Genomic DNA, 19,671 nt, shown 5'->3' with positions numbered 1-19,671 from the left:
CCAACACTCCCTTCTCCCCAATTAGCATCTATTCTGTGCTTTTGCCCTACCACCTCCAACTTGCCCAAAAAAATCTCACTCCCCCTCCCATATCTTTTTCATATGCACTCATTCTTACCATTCCACCATCATTTCCCTCTTCATCTCTTCCTCCATACAGATCATTTGCATCAACTCTATGCTTTTGTCCTACTATCCCATACCCAACCCGACTAAAGAAATCATTCTATCATCCATCTTTCTCATGTATTGCGATACCGCCAACACTTCCTTCTCAGTTCTGGCCACTTGCACCTATTCTGTCGTTTTTCCTCAGCCTGCCCAAAGAAATCACTATCTCTTTTTTGTAATTTTCATTCATGGGGACACCTTTTCTCCCATTTTTAAGTAAAGTCCTTTGGCCTCTATTCTGTGCTTTTGTCCTACCACCTCCAACCTGCCCAAAGAAATCTCTCTCCCACTCCCTTATATTTTTCATGCATGGAGACACTCATTCCTACCATTCCCACTCCATCTCTTCCTTCTCCGCACAGGCCATTTGAATCTATTTTGTCCTTTTGTCCTTCAAGCCTACTCCAACCCGCCTAAAGAAATGACTCACTCATCAATCATTCTATCACCAATCTTTTTCATGCACTGAAAGCCCGCCAACACTTCCTCCTCAGTTCCATTTGCATATATTCTGTACTTGAGTCTTTTTTTTCCCCTCAACCTGCCCAAAGAAGTCACTCTCCATCTCTTTGACATTATTATTCATGAGGGTATCTTTCCTCCCACTACTTTCCTCAAATTTTTGAGTACAGTCCTTTATCCTCGATTCGGTGCTTTTGTCCTACCACCCCAATACGCCCAAAGAAATCATTTTTTAAAATGCATGTAAACACCTTTCCTCGCATCAAAGCACCACTTCTACTTCCTCCTCCCCCATTAGCATCCATTTTGTACTTCTGTCTTACCACCTCCAACCTGCCCAAAGAAATCGCTCTTCCCTTTCCTTGTCTTTTTGTCATGCATGGAGACACTCATTCCTACCATTCCACCATCGTTTCCCACTCCATCTCTTCCTCCTGCGTACAGGCCATTTGCATGTTTTTTGTGCTTTTTGTCCTTCAACCCTATGCCAACCTGCCCAAAGAAATGACGGAGACACCCCTTCCTGCCACCTGTGTACTTTATTCACTCAGGCATCACATGCACACAACGACCTCTTTTGACGTCTGTCACCATACCTCACAGAGCCTCACCCTCACACATACACAAACACACACCTGTAGGTGTAGGTGAGGACTCACAGTGGACTTGTCAATCTTTTTTTGTTTTTTTTCGTGTTCACATCAACGTTTGAGGTTCCAATAAGGAATTGAAGAAGAGAATAATGGCTATAAAAGGTTGGACTGCTGCTTTTTTGTTGTTGTGATTTTCCATTTTTGGTATTTAAAGCTTTGGTCACGAGTGTAGTTTTTTTTTTTTTTTTAAGGATTTTATCTCCACCAATAAATCAATACATGTTATAAGTTACACGCTTGACGTTGTTCACCAAGAGCTTTGAGCAGTAGACCTCTGCAAAGGCCATCTTAATGTTTAAAAAAATGTAATAAAATCAAGCTTACCACTTACAAGTTCTGATGTTTTACATGGATGTTAAGACATTTTTTAAATGGTATTTTCCATGTTGCATTTAGTTTGTTGCTATGCACACATATATACTAAAAGTGAAAAAGAAATCAGACATTGCCTATAGTGTTGCATATTCTTTTATTATAATTAAATGTCTTTCATTGCATGGTAAAAAAAAAAAAAAAAAAAAAAAATTAATATTGAATAAGTTGAAAGTCAGTGTTGCCAGACTGGAGGTGAACGCCGTGTTTTGCTTCCTTCCAACGGCAGCTGAAAACGTCGTAAAAAACTTACGCCGGCGAAGACGACTGATGTTAAAATTAATTGTGACATTTTCTCTCATTATAAAACCTGGATTTTTATTAGTAAGGGATGTGTGGGTGTGGGGGGGTATGGCATGGGCGATAATCTCTAAATTCTTCCTCCTGCTCCATCAAACACCTCCTCCTACACGTGCAGTCACATCCGCGCGTTGCCACACCGCAAATATATTAATAAGTTGGAAGTATGAAAAATGCAGTGCTACAATGCATCCCATCCTCCGGTGTTGATAACAAAACAGCTAGAATCCAATTATAAAATCAGCTAAAAAATGTCACTTCAACTTGGCCAGTGTTGATGACTCGAGACGTTCACACGGATAATTTCCTGCCAAAACCTTTCATTTTCACTGCAAAAATTGACAAACTGCCACACGACACAGCACCAAAATCCCTCAAATGTCTTCAGAAAACAAACAAACAAAGAAAAAAACGCTGAGCGACAAAAAAAAACAAAAAAAACAAAAACAAAAAACAAAAACAAAAAAAACACGTAAATAAATAATGGCACCACTTTGCAATAAAGATTTCCAAACAGGCAAATAATCATGCCATAAACCAATTCTAAACACTTAATACCTACCGCCATTCATTCATTGTCACTTATTGGCAAGATGGATGTCACTCCTTTTCCAAGGATTTATATGATGTTCTTTATTATAAACAAAACTCAATATAATGAGATAATGGGCTCAATATTTGGCAAGACGGACGCCACTCTCTCAAAGGATTTACACTTTACAACAGCTTTTTAAGCTATTGTCAAGTGGTACCAAAAATAAACAAACAAATAACTCCGTCATGCTAACAAGACGCAATCCGTCCAGTAGTCCACTTCAAAGGAATAACAACCTTTTTTTTTTTTTATTCAAATGTTAAAAAAAGGACGATGGGATTGCTCACAAAGACACATCACAACAATTAAAAACAAAAAAACAAAAAAAAAAACAAAACAAAAAAAACTCCCATGCCATACAGCGCGGCCGCCAGAATCAGAAACACGGCGTTCTCACTCTCAGCGGCGCTGACGTTTCCTTGTAAAAAAAAATAAAGTTGTCTTCGTTTTGGTCAGTGCAAAAAGACGTAGGGCGGCAGCACGAGAGGTTGTCGCATCCGCCGCCGTAGAAAAAAAAATGGACACGGAGACACTTGAACATTGGATTCCAACATGGAACGCAAAGGTCCCAAACTTCCGCCCAATATGGGAGATGGGAACTCAAGGTTCCGGTTGGGCCTCGTCGGCGTGCTTCTGCACGTGTGCGAGCTTCGCCTGAACAGACAAGAAGAGACCTGCGCGCTCGCCACATGTCGCGAGGTCTAATTCTGAAAAATGAGAAACGTTTACCTGCTTGGAGCCGTTGCGAGCGCAGAAAATCTCCTCGCAGTCATTCCAGCGACATCGGAGCGTCTGCTGGTTGGCGGCGTGGTCGGCGACCACGTGCTGCTGCAGGTGCGCCATCACGCCGAAAACCAGTGAGCAGCCGTGCCACTGTGAGCACAACACAAAAAAAAGACAGCAGCTTTAAAGTGGAAGTCAACCTGAAATATTTATTGACAATAATATGTTATATGTGACCTCACTAGTCTAAACATGACATTCTGATTAATATTACATTTGTGGAATAAGAGTTATAATGCAAAATCCAACTGTTTTTATCCATCTCAGGGGGGGCAGCCATTTTGCCACTTGCTGTCGACTAAAGATGACATCACACTTGCTCAGGTAACAATCACAGCTCACCTGTTTTCTGAAGCTGAGCTGTGATTGGTTGTTACCTGAAACCTGAGCAACACTGATGATGTCATCTTCAGTGGGCAGTGTTAAAATGGCCGCCCCCTGAGATGGAGAAAAACAGCTGGATTTTGCTGCTTAAATCATATTCTACTAACGCAATATTAACCAGAATGCCATATTTGGACTAGTGGGGTTGCATAGAATATATTGCCATTAACAAAACAAAAAAAACAAAAAATGGGGTTGACTTCCCTTTTAACTCATTCACTCCCAGCCATTTTCACAGAAGCAATCCCGTTCCCATTTTGACTGATTTTGCAAGGCCCACAAAATATTGTGTTCTATGTTTCTATCTGTTTCCGTTTTATAGCAATTAGCATTAGACGAGAGCTAAGTTTAATCAGTTTTCACAAATCTATTTAAAAATTGTAAGTAATTGAGCTTTTTTTCTACATGGCCCTGGTTGATCTCCTTTGCTCTGGTGCCACCTCTGGCCGTTTGTGTAATAACTACCATTTCTGCAACCGTTCTTTGCAGTTGAGAGGCTGCATCAAAGCCTTCTGTATGCTCTAGCGTAAAAAAACAAAAAACAAAAAAAACAACATATAAATACGTCTTTGGGACACGTAGAACATTTAAAAAAAAACGTATTTACACGTTATTGAGAGCAAATGAGTTAAGATCAACCTCACAGTGCTCACAATGTCTATGTTGTCCAAAATTACACACATAAAACATACATAAAACCGCTAATCTGGCAAAAGCCAGATGGTTACCGCTCCACAGTAATTTCGTCGGGAAAAGGCGGCACATTCTCTACAGTAATTCCAGCTGATTGGACGATGCAACATTCTATACGTTTGTTTTAACCAATCACAGCCACGGGTGAAATTTTCATGTTCGTTCTTGTCGAAAGGTGGAAAAGCACAAACATCTTACCAGCTAGAAACGCACAAAGCGTCTCTCGCTGTTCAACATTCAACAAGGAAACGGTGAGTCATTCTGCGAGAACAGAATTAATTGTAGCGTACATTCGTCCATGTTGGGCTTGTTTGTTATCCCCGGCGTCGGTGCTTAGGTGGCCAATTAGCTGGAAATTTCCACCCTGAAATAAATAAATAAATAGAAAATACCCTGCAGCGGTAGTTCTGCGTCAGGTTGAGGTCGATGGCCTGCACGCTGCCGTCGTAGCAGCCTGTGTAGATCTGAAAATAAAAAAATAAAAAATAATAAATAGATGACATACCAATTTAAAACAGTCTTGCATCAAACAACAAAGTGTGCGACTCACCTTCTTCTGGTGCACCGCCATACTCGTCACCATGTCTGAATATCCGGTGTACACCTGCAGCTGTTCTCGTGACTGTGGAGGATGAAGAAAGAAAAAAAAAAAAAGAAAAATCAGTCTAAAGAAACTTCAGGGATTTATGATCGCTGACGGTCAAAATGAGGGCACACCTGTAGGTCGTAGACGCGGACCTGCTTGTCCAGGCAGGCGGTCACCATCGCCTTCCCCACGACCGTCACCACGGTGACGGCGTGACTGTGGCCCTTGTAGACGCGCAGCAGCTCACCGCTCTGAACGAGAAATGTTGACGATAAGACTACTTTATAGTCAAGCTTTTGTTGGATGATAAATGGACCCATAAAATATATACATTCACCAGGACGGTGTAAATCATTTGAAAATGGACTCACGTGTATGTTGTGTGCATAGACACACTGGTCACTGGAGCCGCTGAACACCAGGTCGTTCACAACCTGAAATCACAAACGTTCATGTCGATTTTTATACATCATCCGCCGTAATATCGTTGCTTTTTGCGCGAAGACGGCGATGGCGCACCTTCATGCAGAGGACGGTCTTGGCGTGTCCCTCCAGCGTGCGCAGCAATAGCCCGGTCTTGGCGTCACGCACGCTGATGGTGCTGTCATAGGAGCCCACCAGCAGAATGCGCCGGGAACCCTCCTGTGACGAAGCCAGACAGCTGATGGCCCGCGGGGCGTGGCACTCGAACACGTCCCTCTGCTTGTTGACCTGGGATCAAGGTGGAAACAAGTACAATTAAAAGTAGTACTTTGGTACTTCCAGAAACTGACGCTACTCACCGTTAGATCAAAGGTAACCACAGTGCCGTTTGCCAGACCGGCATACAGAAACTTCCATCGGTTGTGCAGGCACAGGACCCGATCTGCCAGATTGAACTGCTGCTCTAATTTCTGCTTCTGCAAGCAAGCACACAAGCCCGAAAAATAAATAAATAAATAATATATATATATATATATATATATATATATATATATATATATATATATATATATATATATATATATATATGTATAAAGTGTAAATATCAGTCTAATAAAAATAATAAAAAAAGATGAATGAAACTTAGTAAAATAGATAAATAAAAAAAAAAAAAATGATTTTTTTTTTTTTTAAATAATAAAATATTTGGTGGAACCAAAGTGTTTTATTTCTGGATTAATGTTTGCTATTTAAATTTAAAATGCAGTTATTTTGCTCAGGCATCTGTATGTGCACCTATTACCACTTGTTACAAGACAAGTTCTACACAAGTCATTAAATCGTTAACATTCTTCAGTCAGTATAATAAAATAGCCCCGTCAACTAGGTGGCCTTCAATGACCTTACCTTAAGACTGTAGCAACGTATGGTCTGGTCACTGGAGCCCGAGTACAGGCGGTGTGGCAGGCAGGCCCCGGACGACACCAGCAAACAGCTGACTTTGGACGTGTGGCCGGAAAAGACGGCAACGCATTTGCGGGTCTGCGAAAGGCGGAAGACAGAAGGTCATTTGCATTAAGAAACATGGGGTGAAATATTTTGTTGGCACCCACCAGCAGATCGAAGGCTTTGACGGTGCGGTCTCCTGAGCACGTGAAGAGCAGCCCGTTGTGGATCTGCATGCCGTTCACAGCCTCCTGGTGGCCTTCGAAGATACCGGATGACGCGGCTGTCAAAAAGACATACATAAATGTTTCTTTTTCCAATAGGGAAAAAAAAAAAGATACATGTGATTAAAAAAAAAAAATCATTTGAGTGTAAACTTACAGCGAGGGCTCCATGTCATCGTTGGAAAAGACATTTCACTGCAGAAAGAAAGAGAACAGTGTTAAATAGGTGAAATGGTGATGAAAGGGCCCTTTTCACATCAAGTGCTTATATCATAAGGACTTGATCATTATAGATCATTATAGATCATTATAAGGCTTATAATGATCAAAGTTCCACCACTTTACACGGCATAGGCAAAAAAGCTTTAATATTTGTGTTGCTTATTAAAAGAAAGCCCAAAAGGATTTAAATGACCATAAATTGGCCACCGCAAATCAAAATGGCAGACCTTTTGAGACTTTTTTTTTTTCTTTTAAGTGGATCTACTAATGATAGATAACTCTCCCAAAAAATTCATGCTGTTATGTTAAACTGGATTTGGGCAGAATTTTTTTTTTTTTTTTTTTTTTTATGTTAAGTGTTCTTCTTACAAAAATGGCTGACTTCCTGTGTTTTTTAAGGTATCCTATGAGATACAGACTTTTTTTGTGGTTCTACTCATCATCTGTGTTGACATGTTGACGAAATTTAAATTTTCTTTTATTCTAAAATTATGCCATTGAACCTAAATGGCCGTTTAAAACAAAAAATATAGATTTCCTGTGTGTTTTCAGGTATAGCTTCTTAGGACTTTTTTGGGGGGCATCTACCCATAAGATGTGCCTAACAAATTTCATCTTGCTAAGGCTTTTAGGACTGAATTATTGTTTTCATTCTAAACACACTACTCAAAAAAATATAATGGGTGACCTTCTGTGCCTTTTCAGGCATGTGCTCTTGATCTTTTTGTGTCGCTAATTATGTAATACATATTTACCAAATTTAATGTTGTGAACGTAAAATGACTTTAAGGGCAGGATTTTCTATTCATCTTGAACCAAAATGGCTGACTTCCTATGTCTTTTCAGGCATGGCTTCCGCCGACGATTTTGTGGGTCTTCTAATGATAAACATGGCAACAAAATTTCAGGTTGCTAATGACAACTGGCTTTGGAAGCTGAATTTTTGGCATTCTAAAGGGCCCTACGCTACTAAAAGCAAAAACGAGTCTTTCAAAATGCTAAGTCTGATTGTAAGGGCTAAGTTGAAGAGGGACGTTTAAATTTTTATTTTTAATGTAATAGCGTCACCTCTCTGAAGATTTACAGACGTCCATATCGCTGGTGGAAGTGACCTCATTGCAGGCCAGGCTCGGCTGCTCACATCTGGACAACTCCGGGATGTGAGCTGCAGGAAACAATGAGGTGGTCCCAAGGGGCTGCTTGTAGGTTGCGGCCGTCTCCATCTTTACCTCCACTTCCTGTTTGAGAGGCTCGGTGTCCTCCTCCTCCATCTTCACGTCGCCCCCTCCTGGTAGCGAGGAAGTGCTGACATGAGTGCTAGCGCTGCCGCTGCTGGCCCTCCTCTGCGGTCGGGACCACCTGGGCCTGGAGGCCCCCGCATCCATCTCGGTGTCGCTGCTCTCTGGCAGCGCGTTGCCGTGAGCCTTTTCCAGTACCTTCCTCTTCTTCAGCTTCCTGACACGCTTGCAGCTGCGCGACTCCGAAGGCGAAGCGGGAGAGGCGTTGGGCGCTCGGGGCGTCTCGAATGCCGGGGAGTGCGAGCGATCGGCGAGGCTTCCCGTCTCGGAGTTCTTCCTGATGGCCAACAGCGGCTTTACGTCGTCTTTGGAGTCAGGGAAGGAAGTGGCCTGAACGGCTTTGTCAGTGGACTCCAGCGATGCCGGCAGATTGTAGGTCTCGTCTTCAGCTTTACACAATGGCTCAGGCTTTATTTGCACAGTTGCTATTGGCTCGGGACATGTTACGTTCTCCAAAAGGTCCGAATCGGAGCTGACTCGCACGGGGGATACGGGCTCCTGCTTGATGGAGTACGACGCTGATGGCGAGGCATTCCTAGCAGGAGGTGCATTGCTCTCAAAAGAGCACAATGGAGCCACAGAGCCCAGTTCTTTTTCTTCATTTTCCACATGGTCCATCTTCTCCTGTTTCAGTCGGATCGGAGGTAATTCTGCCACTTCCGTGTTGCTTGCTTTGAAACACACACAATGAGCTACTGTTAAATTGCACAAAAAGCTCCGATATAGGTTAGGTGGTAAAGTGCTACTCTGTTGTAACGTCAGAGTTTTAAAGGGGAAATCAACCCCCGCCAAAAATATTCATGTAGCCCCACTAGTCTAAATACGATATTCTGGTTAATGTTGCTTTACATGAAAATGAGTTAAGCAGGAAAATCCAGCAGTTTTTATCATTATCAGAAGGTGCCCATTTTGCCACTTGCTGTCACGTGAAAATGACATCACAGTCCCTCAGGTCACAGGTAACAACCAATCACAGCTCAGCTTCAGAAAACAGGTGAGCTGTGATTGGTTATTGCCTGAGCCCTGAGCAACTGTGATGTCATCTTCAGTCGACAGCAAGTGAGAAAATCCATTTTTTAAAAGGTATTGATTGTACATGAAAAATAGTGATGTTATCAACTTTATTCTGGATAAATTATTAACTTTTTATTGCAGAAAATGGCCCAATTAGTCAAGTATCCCTCTCATAACTCATATTCCACAAATGTAATATTAATCAGAATGTCATGTTTAGACTAGTGAGGTCACATATATAACATTATTGTCAAGAAATGTTTAAGGTTGACTAACCACTTTAATCAATCATTTTTTAATGTGTATTTAAGGTAAACAAATTTAGAGTTGCACCCCTTTTTGTTTTACCTTTGTGCCGGGATGGATTCGTGACAGTCATTTACTTCAACGGGGAATCATTATTTGAGTTATGAGTGTTTTGTATTATGAGCATGGTCATGAAACAAATTACATTTCTACTTCTAATTCAGTAAGTCTAGGCATACCTTGCATCCCTTTTAATAACTCAATGCGTTTTTCTCTGAGTGTGCTCATCTCTGTGGCAATCTGGGGAAAAAAAAAAAAAACATTCAAACATTTGCAAAACAATCTACACACCTCGGACATGACAAAATACAAGATTGGATTGAAATATTTAGATTATCCTAATCATGTATACCTGCTGTTTGACTATAATGGCTCTCTGCACCTCCATGTAAGCGGCCTCCAGTGCCGTCCGCGCTTGGACCAGTTGGGTTTCCGCCGTCTGCAGCGAGCGACTCAGCTCCTCCTCCCGCAACGACACGGCCAGAAGCTGGTCGATCTGTAAGCGATCCGCTTCACCACCAAAACAAACACTAAATTATGCAGTGCAAATGGCGGTGAGGCACTCATGTTGTGTGAAGAAGGCAAGGGATGATAACCAGTTTGACGGTTTATAGTCAAGTGCTTTTAAAAAGTCAAAATTTCAATAACCGCTAATGCTGGCTGTCACAATAATGAGCTCTTCATTCTTTTTTTTTTTAGGAGACTTCTAAGGAGGGAATAATACGATTGGTTGCTTGCAGACTTGAATGAATGAGGCACCTCTTTGAATTTAATTGCCTCCAATTAACTTTTTCGGGGGTGAGCATTTAAGGAGGAATAGGGCGGGAGCAAGACGAAAGAGACACTGTGCAAACAGATGCATTTTTGCTCTGTTGATTAATGTGCATTGCCATGTTTTTTTTTGTTTTTTTTTTAAATAGTGCCAGTAGGTACTAGTTAGCCAAAAGGACCACATAAGTAGCCCATGGGTCTGTTCTAAAAATAGCTCACTCGTGATGGAGACTGACTTACTATGAAGAATTAAGAAGAATGTTAATATCTATGTGTTCATTTCAATTGGCCATGGGACACTTTTCTGTACCAAATGCATGGGCCTGTTTGTTTAAAAATTATAACAAAAATTGCAGGGAGCTTCCATGAGCCTCAACATATTAAGCTAAATAAAAAAACTGTACAACTCTAATGTGCAAAAAAAGTGCAACTCTAACGCATGCATATTACATTCTGCTGTTATGATAACCGTGAGCAAAAATATTGCGGTATCACAGTTTCACAATATTTTCACAGTATTAAAATGATTATTTGTTATGATTATTCGGGAGTGTTTAATCAAGCAATTATTCTAGATGAAGTTCCATAAAAGAGACAAACCTGTTTTGGATTTGGTCTTTCTTCTTTTGGTGTCATGTTGCACACCTGAGGCCTCCGGGCCCTGAACATCCTAAAGAACGAAAACAGGAAGACAATCTTCTAATTTAAAACAGAAAATGGCACATTTTTTTGTGTCGTATCCCACTAAAATACCCTGAACTCACCTCTGGTGTTCTTCGCCTCTTCACTGTTCCCTGTACGTCCATCTGCTCGACGTCGGAGCTGTCCTCTACTAGCAGGCATTCGGACTTCTGGAGAGCCTTGGCCTTCTCCGACATCAGCTTATCAGCCCGCTTTTGCACTTCCTCTACAGCGAGGTTCAGAATCTGATCCACGTCGGGACGGCCGCTGCTCGCCTTGGTAACAGAGGACCTCCGCGGTGTCTCCTTGGATTGGAGGAGCGAGCACTCAGACGCCGGAGCCAGGCTGCTCTCGGAGAGGGAGCGCTTGCGGGATGTGGCAGGAGGAGAGGTCTCCACGAGTGACTCCCAGGGGAAGTTCTCCAGCATTGCCATGTCTTCATCCTCCTGGTTTTGGTCTTCGTTGGGTACCATTTCAATACCGAACCTGGAGGTAGATACCGAGAAGGTGTGAGACTCCATTCATAAATTTTGGATCTAACAGTCATTTGTGTTGTGTAGTGAGCAAAAGAGAGAGTGAAGGCGGTGCAGTTCTAGATAAGAAGTGGATGAAAACTAGGGAGAGACCGATGGTCGGCCTTTTTATGAATCTGAAGACCGAGAAACCTGGTATCTCACTGAGCGGTGAATGCGTGCGAACGTAGCAAATTTAGAGTTTTCAACAGGATTTGTAAAATGTTCACAGACAGTTTTTACTTGTTGCAAAGACACTTCAAACATATTCAATTTTTCACTCTTCGAAGATCTTTTGAAACCTTTTAAGAAGCCTGACGAAAACCCCAAATTAGCTACATTCGCATGCATTTGTCGCTCAGTGACATTAAGGGAACTTTTCATTTATGGATTTATTTAAATTCGCACTTTATAAAAAAATGATGGGAACTCCCTACACTTTAAAACATTTATATATGATTTATTTTATTTTTTTAATTTAAAAAAAAAAGAAGAAAAAAAAGAAAAAAAAAAGGGGAAAAAACATGGAAAAAAAAACATGTTTACATTTTGGGTAAAAAAAAAAAATTACAGTAGAAAACATTAGGGAACTATTTACTTGCTTAGTTTTTTTATTTAGCTTAACACATGCTTGATGCCCATGATGCTCCCTGAAATTTTTCTTATAATTTTTCAACAAAGCTGTCAATTCTTTATTTGTTTATAATTAAAAGAAAAAGTATCATTTTTAAATGTTGACACTAATATTTTCTCTTTTACTAGAAATTAATATATCGGCTTGAAACATCAGTTATCGGTCTCTTTGACAACTAACAACTGGTATCAGCCTTGAAAAAAAACAACATATCGGACTATCACTAATGATCGATTTTACCTGGGCATTCCTTTCCCCTTGTCCTGCTTCTTGCGCACCTCCTGGTACACCTGGTCCCAATTGACTTTCCGCCGAGATCCGGAGGAGCTGATGAGCTGCTGCACAGTTGGCTTGAGACCGGAGTCCTTTTCGCTGTCGGACCGCCGCGTCTCGCTCAGGTTGCGGACACGCCTGGCGTTGTGGAGGTTGGGTTCGTGGCTGCCCGTCTTGGTGCTGATGCGCTTGGTCAGGTCGCGCTTCAGGACGGGGGGCAGTTCGAGTTTGGTCAAGCCGGACTCCTTGGGGCATGTTTTGTCCGACCTGGTAGCCTCTCCCTTGGAAGTATGAGCTTTTTCCGCTTCTGGCGCTGGTTCGTTGAGTGGTGGCGAGGTGAGAGCGTCCTTCGCATTTTCCGGGTCGTCGCGTTTTGAGGCTACAGGAGACGGTTTCTTGGTGGTGGAGGTGCTGACCTGCAGAGACTGGAGGGAGTGGATGCTCTCAGAAGAGGACGCTGCGAGATTTTCTTTGGCCACAGATGGAGAACTCCGGGCTGGGTCGCTTGATTTCGATTTAGCTGCGAGATTTTCTTTGGCCACAGATGGAGAACTCCAGGCTGGGTCGCTTGCGTTCTGCTGGCAGTTGTTTTCCTTGTTCTCTGTAATTAAACCCTGCACCAGATCCTTGGGTGACTCCCCCTCGTTGCTGTGCCGAGGTGTTTCAAGCCGGGGGCTCTCCAAAGAGCTCTTGCTTTCAAACTTGACGAAGGAGTTCTTGGAGGTTTCTGGTAGCTTTGGTGCTTGTCGCGATGGGGTCCTGATTCCTTGTGGTTTTGGATGCACTTCGGCTTGACTGTTGGAAGGACCATCTTTGCTCCTTTCTAAGTGTTTACTTTTAAGCGTCTCCTTCACTTCCTGCCCAGTGGAGGTGAATGCTTCTCCTGCTTTTTCCTGGTTTTTGGGCCCTTTTGGGTGGTGTTCTGCTAGGGTTGACAGGGCGTCCTTGCTGGGTAGCGAGTCCGCTGTTTTGCTGACGGGATAAGGAGACCACCGGCCGGTCTTGTCCGGCTTTGGGTTGCTGCCAAAGTTCTGCTTGCCAGGAGGTTCCCATTTAGCTGTTGGCATCCCCTTGCACTCGTCGGCCCTCGTTTGAAGGTTGCTCACAGGACTTGCATACAACTGCGGTGGCGGAGGGTACATTTGATAGGACTCATTGTACCTGGGCGGACGGTTATTTGGTGGGAACTGGGAAATGTTATTTCTGCCGTACATACCATAACTGCTGCCTTGGTTACTGAGCCAGGGCAGTCGACTGGGGCCGCAAAATGAACCCCCGTAGGAGCCCAGAGCACCGTCCTGCGAGTAACAGCGACCGCCTTGCAAGTCGCCCGGCGTCCACCTTTGGTAGTTGGGGGGGCCCTGAGCATGCCAGGTGGCGCTCTTTCCTTGATTGTTGTTCCTGTTGTAGTTCAAGGGGGGAGAAGCTGCTCGGAAACCTCTCTGCTGGTCGTTTGTCCAAGCGTATTTGTTATAGTTCCAAGCGTAGCCATGTGGGAAAGTCTGGCCACTTCTGTCCAGCTGGTAGCGTTCCTTGCTTTCTTTTATTCTCTGCTGGATCTCCCTTTTCTTTGCTTCCTCCGCCTCCAGAGCCACCTTAGCAGCCGCAGCCTCTTTTTCTTTGCTGTGGATGCAGATCAGATGGGATAATGCAGTCACTACATCTGTGGTTTTTAACGTTGTTGGAGGTACTGACCCCCACCAGTTTCCTACGTGTATTCACCGAACCCTTCTTTATTTAAAAACATGTATATATATTTTTTAAATCAAAACAACACTGTCCCATCTAAGATGTCTTTTTTTTTTTTAAATTTTTATGGTAAACGGGATTTCATTTATATAGCGCTTTTCCACCTGACAAAGCCCTCAAATAGCTTTACATTTTGACTACTCATTTACAGGAGCAATTGGGGTTTCAGTATCTTGCTCAAGGATACTAAGTTCGACATGGTCACAATGGCGTGGGATGCAACCCTCAACCTTAGGGTTTGGAGATGTCCACTCTACCGTTAGGTACTGATCAAGGAATAGTCGGCCTCCGAATTTGACAGCTTTGGATGTAGTATAAGAAGCTCCTTTCACACTGGCCTTCTAAGTCATAACTCGATGTCCTGTGTGTAAGGTACCGATCCAGGACGGGGTCGAGTTGAGTGACAAGTTGACACCCGACACTCACTGATAACTCCCTAATTATCTGAAAGCCAAACGATGCAACAACAATGTGCCCCACCTGAGTGAGTTCTGTCTGAAATGGACAAGTGAATAACATAACAATTCTACAATTACAATGGCTTTAATGCGCCAATTTGGCGTTTAGACAGTGTGAAAGGGTGATTTAAAAAAAGTTCACCAGTAAATCCCCCTTCTGTTTGTAGCTGCAGACATGAAATTAGAGCGTGGTCCAGATTTGACTGAGGCAGCAGCTGAAAGGAGCCTGTGAGTGCTCATGATAAGAATGTGACTATAGATAGCATGCGGCCACACTGTTCATGGTCTTTACAGTCACATAAATTCAACAATAAGAACCACATAGGGTATCAATCAGTATTAGCATTTTATTCAAGATTATGAAATAGCCTAGTTTAGACCGAATCACCATCAATCTTAGGGAAAGTGTTTTAACAAAAGCAGAAGTAGGATAAAGTGATTGTGCGTTAATCTATGCTTAAAAAAAATGTATATATTAGAAGATTTTTTTTTAGTCCCTTTCATTTTGCTTTGCACCCTCTAAAGTGGCAAACAGTGACCACTGCTGCTCCAAGTGGTCAGCACAGGTTGCACGTCTTTTTTTTTCTGCATGTAGAAGCTATGCCACATCTTTATTTAGACCATGTTCAAATTTGGCGTATATGCATTAATGGGTGTATAACTGTATTTTTCTCAGTTTTTTAAATTAAATCTTACATTTTTTTCCCTGGTAGATTCAATAGAGTTTGACATTTGAGCAAGCCTTTATTATCGGAACATGATACATTTTTAGGACACGACAGAGGAGGGTGGTTAAGTATGGCTCGCGGGCCACGGCTCACTAAGATCTCTAATCCGGTCCTTTGAGCATTTGAATTATCAAGTCTTACATTTGTTGGGTTAATTTAGCCGGTTTTCCCTTAATATGTTAATTTCAATTTGTTGATTTTTAAAATTAATTTACCTTAATTTATCTTTATTTTATTTTAAATAAAATGTAAAAAAAATTACCAGCATAATATATATTCTGACATAGATACACAGTACACCCAACATTGCTTCTTTTATTAAATAATTTATTAAATAGACTTAATTCAGTTAGAAATAATACAATTCAAAATACAAATAAACTAATATTTTATCATTCAAATAAACTATTTTACATCCATATTTTTGCCTTTTTGATGAGGGGGGAAAAAAGCCTGAATGTACAACAACATCCATCTTACCGTAGCTGCTCTTTCCTCTTGTGAACGAGCTCCACCAGCGTCTGGTCAAAGTAGTCCTCGTCGCGGTTGACGCCGCCAGGCACCTTCTTCTCCTTCTCCACGTTTTGCTTGTGCGTGGGACTGGATATGTGGCTGGCGTAGTCGGTCAGGCTCACCAACGACACCTTGCACACCCGGCACTCGTGGCCGCAATCCCTATCAGGGAGGAGAGGCGACAGAGGGCGCTCAATGCTTCCTTCGGGCATGGTGGCGGCTTTCTGATGAGCTTCTTCAATGTCTTGGGAGAGGAGAGTACTCAACAATCCCTTGTTTTCTTAACTTATCACCAAATTCTCTATTTGTTGCAGATCAGGAGGTCGCTAACTTGAATTTTTTTCTTGTCAAAACATTTAAAACAAAACGGTATCTTCCTGATCTAAAAAGTACGCGGTTCCCTAGCGGGTCATGACAAGGAAGCGGGAGCAAGCGGAAGCAGCCGGGCCCGGGCGGCGCGCTAATGGAGCTTGCCGGCCATGCAGCTCAGGGACGCTCAGCCTAGCGTTCGGTCATGATGGCGCCCGCTGCACTCTGAGACCTCACTCTGGCGTCTGTTTTGGAAGTATCTCGAACATCCTCCTCCCACCTCCACCCACAGACATGTGCCCTCTTCATCTCACTGACCAATCCCAAGCAGGGTAACCAGAGCCGGCAGCTGCTCGTCACCTTTGACTCCTAGCCTTTCCCAAATGTGTCACCCTGCCCTCCCGTCTTTTTTGGGGGCTGTTCTCTCACCACTTGAGCACTCTTCCGCTGTGGTTCTCAACTGTTATCACCCTGGGACACATATTTTCCCCACTGACACCAAGTTGTGACCTACTTTTATTCATATAAAAAGCAGTCCATCCATCCGTTGATCCAAGCCAAGAATAATAAAGAAATAGATCGTATATGCTACTCACAAAAAATTAGGGATAGGATAAAGTTAGGTTGCCCTATAACGTTTACACATAAACTTAATTTAACCTTCTGAATGCATGTTTCAGTACTTTTTGCACAGCTTGTTCTCTAAAAGTCAAATTGCAAAATTCTTAAAATCGCATAATTCCCTGGTTCAATTACTGGTAAGTCTATATTTTAACATCTCTCTGCCTCATGCTGTATTTACATTTTCCAATGCCGACCTAAAGGCTACTTGGATATCAGTGTCTTGCTTTAGGACAGTTTGATGGCAGACAGTCAGATTTGACAATAAAAATACATCATTGTTTTTAGAGCAAGGTTATTATAGTTAACTGAAACTAACAAAATAGTGAAAACTAACATTGAAACAAACATTTTCCTTAACGAAATAAAATAAAAACAAAAATACCTTTAAAAAACTAAATCTTATATTTATAAAACTAAATAAAACTAACTATAATTATATAAAAAATGTCTGCCCATAGAGGGTCCATGACCCACTTTTGGTTCCTACCTAACCAGTTGAGTGGAATCACTTTTGTCCACTTTGATCTTATCACTTTTTATCAGCATAGAGGCAGGGGTAAAAATATTCAACATTGACGCCTGGCACACTTTTATCAAAGGGTCACGAGCAAGCCAGCTGCCTTCTATCGGGCATTCAGCAAGCTTGTGTCTAAATATACGTGTCACAGTTGGAACAGCTGCATGCAGCTGAAGCCACTGTTAGAGCCCTGACCGTCACGTGCCCTTGTGCAAGTGTGCTGTCATTTGTGCTATATTTATGGTTTAGTCTGTAAATGTAGGCAATTCTGAACACTTTCATTGGAGCAACAATTAACGGCTTATTTTTTTTTACTATTTGTGAAAAGGCTTGAATAGTGTGTGTGGGATTACGCTATACAGTACTATAAATACAGCAAAGCAACGCACTTGGGACACGTTTCCAGGTGACTTACCTCCCTTTGAGTTTCTCTAGCTCGCGGTGGTGCAGCATGCTTCTCATGTGCTCGTCCATCTCCTATTAATAAACAAAATAAAAATATAGTTGAGACAACTCATTGCAATGTGCCTTTTGCTCCTAAAATCAGCCCTGGTTACAAAACATCCATCTTGAAAATTCAATGAAGTATCAGTGGCAACGAAACTACCTGCAGGGAGGCATGGACCGTCTCGCAGAGGATGCATTTCCTGTCTCTCGTCATCTTGACTGAAGCAAATTTGCCTGTAGCTGACAACATACAGAGAACACTTACATTTACCTTGACATATGAGTGTGCCATCTTACATCGTTTCAAGATAAGAGATCGATTTTTTTTTTTTTTGCTTTATGTTGTGAAACAAAAATTTGACTTATGTATCAACTTTATCTACTCAGCCACTAGATGGCATCAGCGAACTTCACAACCTCCAGTCACCATCAGTGTGAAAGTAAAAGTACGGTACATGTACAGATAACTAACTGTTGTATTGCTTTGCCTTTTCCAATTATTGTGCAGGTATTTTACTTTTTTTTTTTTTTTAACAATGGGTTCTAAGATGCAATGTCTGTCAGTTTTTTTTATAAAGATTTATATTGATGCTTAGTGTGTATTTGGCACAAGCCAAACCGTTTGACATTTTGATTGTGGTTAAAAAAAAAAAAAAAAAAAAAATGTTTTCAATAAGCGCTGATAGTAGCTGTCCCACCATTGGCTGCTTGCTTGCAGAGTTGATAGATGAGCCTCCTCTTTGAATTTAATTGCCCCCAATTATTTGGGGTCAAATGTGGGGTGAGGGGTGAGGAGGAGGAGTGAGAGAGCAAGATGAACACAACACTACAAACACGCCAACACGGATGCCTTTTTTTTTGGCTGTTGATTATGTGCATTGTCTTGAAAAAAATGATGCCAGCAGATACTAGGTAGCCCCAAGGACACCATGGGTAGCATACAGGTCTCTTCTAAAACCCGTTCAACAGTGATGGGACACTGTGACACTGTCATGAGACTTGTATTTCATGCAAAATGGACAATTCCGAACATCTGCCCATTTCTGATATTTCCGCAATGGAACGCTTCCTTTAGTGAAAACAAACAGAATATTGTATTGATTTAGCCTGTGACTAGCGTACAAACCAAGCAGATTGTTGTAGTAATCAAACATTTCATCACATTTTGAAATCAGAACCATCCTCACAAATCAAATTCCAAAGTCCAATGCTTTTCAAAAAGCAGAAGTTAACTGGGGGAAAAAAGATGGAGAGTAACAGAAGATTGTAAACGTTGCCTCCCCATTTAGGAATGGAAAGAAAAAGCAAATGTTTCCCGAATCGTAGTTTAAGATTAAAAAAATAAGCTTTAAAACCACATCAAACGCGTCTTGGTTGTGCTGTCAGTTTGCTAAAATGCTTTTTTTTAACGAATTCATTCAAATTATGCTGTTGTTTAAATAAAGTGGATATTTAACATAATACTACGAAGCACATCATTGTTATTCACTTCATTCTCATTTAAGCTGTTTGTTTATTAGCATACCTTATGCTAACTACACTGTTTTTGTTACCAAACACTGGCCGTGTCTTCGTACAATATACAAGAAAAGCAGATAAACTACTCCAGCAAGTGAGCCAACCGCCTCCGAGCATTATACAACAAACATTGTGTTGATATTTCTCATACCGGTGAGTAAAATTGGGCTAGTATCCAGCTAGCATGCTAGCCACCGTAACTAAGGTAACGCTAGGTTTTCTTGAAGGCAACAGTGGTCAAATGGCGACTGGACGCAGCTACTTCGAAACGTTATCGTACATCCGAAAGGTAAAAAATTGTTCAATACCTTTATGACAACCGTGAGTATCCGGGGGTCCAAATTTGGTCCTCCATCGCGGTCGCAAATAAAAACATCCTCCTCCTCCTCCTCCTCCTCCAGTGAACCAGGCGAGCCCCCAGCGTGCTGCACGTCAACGGAAGTGACGTTCACGAATATCGCTGCACAGTCGGACAAAAGAAATTTTGATATTGTGAGAAAATGGGA

The 19,671-nt window shown here is 42.0% G+C and overlaps 1 protein-coding gene across 2 annotated transcripts; it reads right to left on the bottom strand.

Annotated features, from left to right (window-relative positions):
- Positions 1-1,759: 1,759 nt before the first annotated feature.
- znf106a (zinc finger protein 106a) lies at positions 1,760-19,570 on the bottom strand. 2 transcript variants are annotated; one of them, XM_077539328.1, is made up of 21 exons: positions 19,474-19,570; positions 17,808-17,887; positions 17,616-17,677; positions 15,718-15,912; positions 12,270-13,925; positions 10,967-11,369; positions 10,803-10,872; positions 9,784-9,941; positions 9,611-9,671; positions 7,882-8,782; positions 6,749-6,786; positions 6,535-6,650; positions 6,329-6,463; positions 5,782-5,898; positions 5,519-5,710; positions 5,371-5,433; positions 5,131-5,250; positions 4,964-5,035; positions 4,806-4,877; positions 3,283-3,426; positions 1,760-3,207 (listed from the first exon to the last, which is right to left on the bottom strand). In XM_077539328.1, the coding sequence occupies exons 2-21, from the start codon at positions 17,859-17,861 to the stop codon at positions 3,154-3,156; spliced, it is 4,683 nt and encodes a 1,560-aa protein (XP_077395454.1). In that variant the 5' UTR covers positions 17,862-17,887; positions 19,474-19,570; the 3' UTR covers positions 1,760-3,153. The 2 variants fall into 2 exon arrangements, with proteins under 2 accessions (XP_077395454.1, XP_077395453.1); XM_077539327.1 differs by having other exon boundaries at positions 1,760-3,426.
- Between the last annotated feature and the right edge of the window lie 101 nt (positions 19,571-19,671).

This window comes from Festucalex cinctus, chromosome 12, assembly GCF_051991245.1.
Source record: "Festucalex cinctus isolate MCC-2025b chromosome 12, RoL_Fcin_1.0, whole genome shotgun sequence".
NCBI lineage: Eukaryota > Metazoa > Chordata > Actinopteri > Syngnathiformes > Syngnathidae > Festucalex > Festucalex cinctus.
This window is presented reverse-complemented; position numbering and strand designations above follow the sequence as displayed.

Coding starts and splice junctions, on each gene's coding strand:
- znf106a (XM_077539327.1), bottom strand. CDS start 17,861: ATGACGAGAGACAGGAAATGCATCCTCTGCGAGACGGTCCATGCCTCC. Junction 10,873..10,966: donor AGAGGCGAAGAACACCAGAG/GTGAGTTCAGGG, acceptor TTCGTTCTTTAG/GATGTTCAGGGCCCGGAGGC. Junction 5,711..5,781: donor TGGTTACCTTTGATCTAACG/GTGAGTAGCGTC, acceptor CCTTGATCCCAG/GTCAACAAGCAGAGGGACGT.